This window comes from Ostrinia nubilalis, chromosome 4 (genome assembly GCF_963855985.1).
Source record: "Ostrinia nubilalis chromosome 4, ilOstNubi1.1, whole genome shotgun sequence".
Taxonomy (NCBI): Eukaryota; Metazoa; Arthropoda; class Insecta; order Lepidoptera; family Crambidae; genus Ostrinia; species Ostrinia nubilalis.
Genome location: NC_087091.1, coordinates 12,835,842 through 12,839,834, shown reverse-complemented (window position 1 = coordinate 12,839,834; position 3,993 = coordinate 12,835,842). Strand labels below are relative to the sequence as shown.

General features: G+C 39.5%; 1 protein-coding gene across 1 annotated transcript; it reads right to left on the bottom strand.

Moving 5' to 3' along the window:
• Positions 1-1,162: 1,162 nt before the first annotated feature.
• LOC135071530 (flexible cuticle protein 12-like) lies at positions 1,163-2,609 on the bottom strand. The gene is made up of 3 exons (XM_063965311.1): positions 2,465-2,609; positions 1,802-1,937; positions 1,163-1,368 (listed from the first exon to the last, which is right to left on the bottom strand). The coding sequence occupies exons 1-3, from the start codon at positions 2,471-2,473 to the stop codon at positions 1,178-1,180; spliced, it is 336 nt and encodes a 111-aa protein (XP_063821381.1). The 5' UTR covers positions 2,474-2,609; the 3' UTR covers positions 1,163-1,177.
• Between the last annotated feature and the right edge of the window lie 1,384 nt (positions 2,610-3,993).

The following is a 3,993-nucleotide window of genomic DNA, read 5'->3' as shown; positions in this document are numbered from 1 at the left end:
AAAAACCACAGACAGATAGCACTGTGCGCGGGGACGAATTTTAATACGAGATAGTTCGGGTCGGATACTGTGTAATAGAAAAGTTGACTAATTAAAATTAAAAGGACACACGTCCCATAAAGTTGTTTATGTTCGTATGAAATGAGTTGGGACTCTAATATAAGTTGTGATATTGAAAAACGTGTTTGTTTACAGAATTTTCCCTGAAATTTTGTTTTGTTTGACTTGGTCGTTCGTTCCAAATGTCTAACAACAATACGAAGCATATTCCTCCAACATAAAACAGACTTATCTTGACATTATTATTGAAGTTTCAATGAGATAATTAACCTGAAATTTCATTGATGATGGCAAAGATACAAAGCTAATAATTTTAAAATTTTAAACGACAAAATACTGAAAGACTAATTTCTCGGAGCTATCTCCGAGAAAATTAAATTAGAAAAGATAGTAATCAATATTTTGGACAATATTAAACTATCAACAAGTACGATCCACTATTCAAAATTATCAAATTAATTTATCAAGGACAAAACAAAAAAGTCCAATAAAAATATCTCACAAAAATATCTGGCTGCCATCGTCAAAGACATTCAAAAACAATTTCGCTAGACATTAACGAGTTTACTCTGAAAAAATGCAGGCCGGGCCCAGATCGATACTGAAGCCCCGCGCCCCGCAGGTGCGACGAGATAATCCACAAGATGGCCGCCGATAGGACGTGACGTCACAGCGCAGCCCCCTCTCCTGGCGCATCCTCGAAACCTCACGCCACCCTCCTTAGATCCTTTCAGAAATCCGCTGGGTACCGTCAGCAGGGAAGACTGATTAGTATTTTTTTTTATTTCAAAAAATTTTGATATTTGATGCTCACATTACTCTTAATTCTTTTGATGGTCTCTTGTTGATCCATTTTCCCTTTACTTTTGTCGTTTTTTTTTTCCGGATTTTTCCATTTATTTCATTTATCTGAGTAGACCGTTTAATAATGTATAGGTTCAGTCAATATTTTTTAGACTTTACCAATCAAATAATATTCTTGCACTATCAGTAGCTGTAGCTACATAAGAGGTAGGTACGCGACTTTGATCATGCCATAAATGGTAAAGGTTTAAGGCAAACAAAGCAGGTAAATTCGGAATAATTTATTCATCTAGCTAGATTATTTGACTAGGTCTTATAGGGCTGGGATGGCGACGGGATCGGGCAAATGGGCGCCGTCGACGTGGAAGCCGTCGGGGCCGCCGCGGTACTTGGTGACGTAGAGCTGGCCGTCGTCGCCGATGAACTGGTACTGGCCTTCAATCTCCAAGACGTGACCGCCGTTCGGGCTGGGGATGAGCCGTCCGCGCTCTGATACTACGGTGTCTGGAAAGGTAGAGTTTGATTTAAACAATTTATTTTTATAGTGTCAATAGAGGATAACAAATACTTGAATACACCATTGTATGATAATGTTGTGATTAAATATATCAGAACAGCATAAGGAGACAAGTAGACTGTAGCGAAAGACATGAATGATTATAATTTTGGTTATGATGCATCAATAGACATCGTCATACCAAGAAACCTATCTATATTGTATGTATGTTGTAGAGTCGTAGGACTGAAATCTACCGTAAGTGAAATCAGCAGTGCTTTTACACGTATGAGAGGCGATTATTTCTCATGCTCCCAGAGTGTAGTTCACTTTTAAGATTATATTCACCTTTAACTTTGATTCATTCACTGTCCACAAACGACACAATAGCATCCACACTATTAAAACAAATAAAGCATTAACAAGTTACAAGATACTCACTCTCAGCAGTGATGTACCGGAGCGCGTACTGGCCGTACTCGTCGTGCACTTCCTCGTGGCGCACCGCGGGCAGCTCCCGGAGACCAGAATGCGGCGCGCACAGCGCTACGGCTACCAGGCACGACAGGACCACGAACTGGGGTAAAAAAAGAAAGATTTTATAAAAGAAGTAATCTTCATCATAAGGTCGTTTAGTCTCCACTGCAGTCTGCACCTGTAGTGGAGACTGTCCACCTGGATTACCCTCTAGCAGAGATAAATGAAACATTTGCTCTACACTCCCCACACGTTATTTAGTCAGATAGGTTGGGAGGGGTCTCTAATTTTCCAGAGGCAAATGAATGATTTGCTCTACACTTCCCATGCTGGTCAGAGGAGTTGGGAAGGCCTAAATAATCTTCACTGTTTCGGTTGCGGTGGTCAAGTTGTAAATCTTGAATATTGAGTTAGATCAATGGAAATTAATGGGAACAGTCCCGTAACCGTACACCACTTAACCGCATTCGTTAACGTTTGTATTTGAAAGAAAAAAGTATCACTAAGGATTACTTTGTTGGGTGCATACAAATGCAGGAGTAGTAGAATTAACACTAGCAGAAGATTCGTTTACGGTCACTATTACTTCCAATGGTTCACAAACAATTTTTTTAATTAGGTACTTACGGTTTTCATGTTGTTGGTTTTGGGGAGTGCTTCTTGCTAGACGAAAACAAATGAAATGATGATATTGATAGAGAACATTTTCAATTTATACTCTGCGGTTTCAAAATTGCAATAAACAATGCTGGTGAACCAGACCTATTTAGCAAACCAGAATACAAATTACAATTGCTACACTATGAATTAACGACTGTCATTAAATTTCGCGTCAACATCGTCAAAGTAAATAATAACCTAGGTAGGTAAGTCATACTCAAAACAAATAGGCATTTACATGGAAATATTTTGTGATTTTGTTAAAGCGATTGTAAATATCTCAGTGAGAAAACCCAACGCTGACAGACTAGCAAGATGTGCTTATGAATGTAACCGTGGACTAAAATCTTCGAAGAAAACCTAGTGTTTTTTAGATGGTTAATTTTTTGTCTCTACTGTAATAATTTCGAATTTTCCGAAGATTGCATCTCGCTTAAAATCGATGGAAATATCCCAGCACTCTAACAAAATAACAATGCTATGTGATCTTCAAAAACATAGCCCATCTTTCCGCAACTGAGTAAGAGTAGGCGCACACCGTTGATTTTTCGTCGGCCGATAGTTTAGTCGGGCAGTTGATCAGTATGGGCATGTATGGGAGTGCGCACACTACGCCGATTCGATTTAGCCGATTCTTCATATAAATTAAAATCGGGCATAACTATGGGCCAACTAAAATTCAACGGTGTGCGCCTACTCTTAAGCTAAAAAATGATTTTTTTATTTATTTTTTTATGCAAAACTAGGCAGGTATTTCAGCATAATCGCACCTGATGTTAAGTGGGATGCAGTCTAGGATGGTACATATCTGCCCTGCAAGTGCCTATTCACTCTCGCCTTGAAAAGGCCCGAAATTCGCGTTGTTTTGCCGACCCTCCGCGGGGGTGGCGGGCGCTATGTGCTGAGCTATGTAAGGGGTTATCTCCTCCGTCGGTGCTCTATCTAAATCTGTACTATCGCGCCGCCGAATAATTATTATTACATGTACAGTACATAGCCGCCTGGATTCAATTGATCCGCCTCCGTGATGCCCCTGATCTTCTGATTAATACAAATCGACCGAGATTAGATGCGGAGCTAATTTAATTGGTTTGGATTTGAAAGGCAATGTCATGAATATGAGGCTCGTACGTGTAAACAACCTCAACTTACAAAGCAGTAGGTATATTATAGAATATTCAAAGCTATTTGTATTAAAAACTCGTGCCCGTTTCAAAAAGGAGTGATTCTGGCAGTTAGAAACAATTACAATATTGTTGGTATCGTTACTAAAAAAAAGAAAATTCTTTTATCGACACAAATTGTCTTCGGTCATTTAGTAAAAGTGGATTTTCCTAGGAAGCTATATCTTAAACTTAAGGGCCCGAATTTGATGCCTCAATCTTTTCTGAATCGACCCCCGTCTGGAGCGTCTGGGAGACGCCCTCGTTATCCATATTATTCTTATCGATGTACCGTCCTACTTGATTACTCGAGATCATGACAATCGTCTGATC

Coding starts and splice junctions, on each gene's coding strand:
- LOC135071530 (XM_063965311.1), bottom strand. Junction 1,369..1,801: donor CCGGTACATCACTGCTGAGA/GTGAGTATCTTG, acceptor CTACCTTTCCAG/ACACCGTAGTATCAGAGCGC.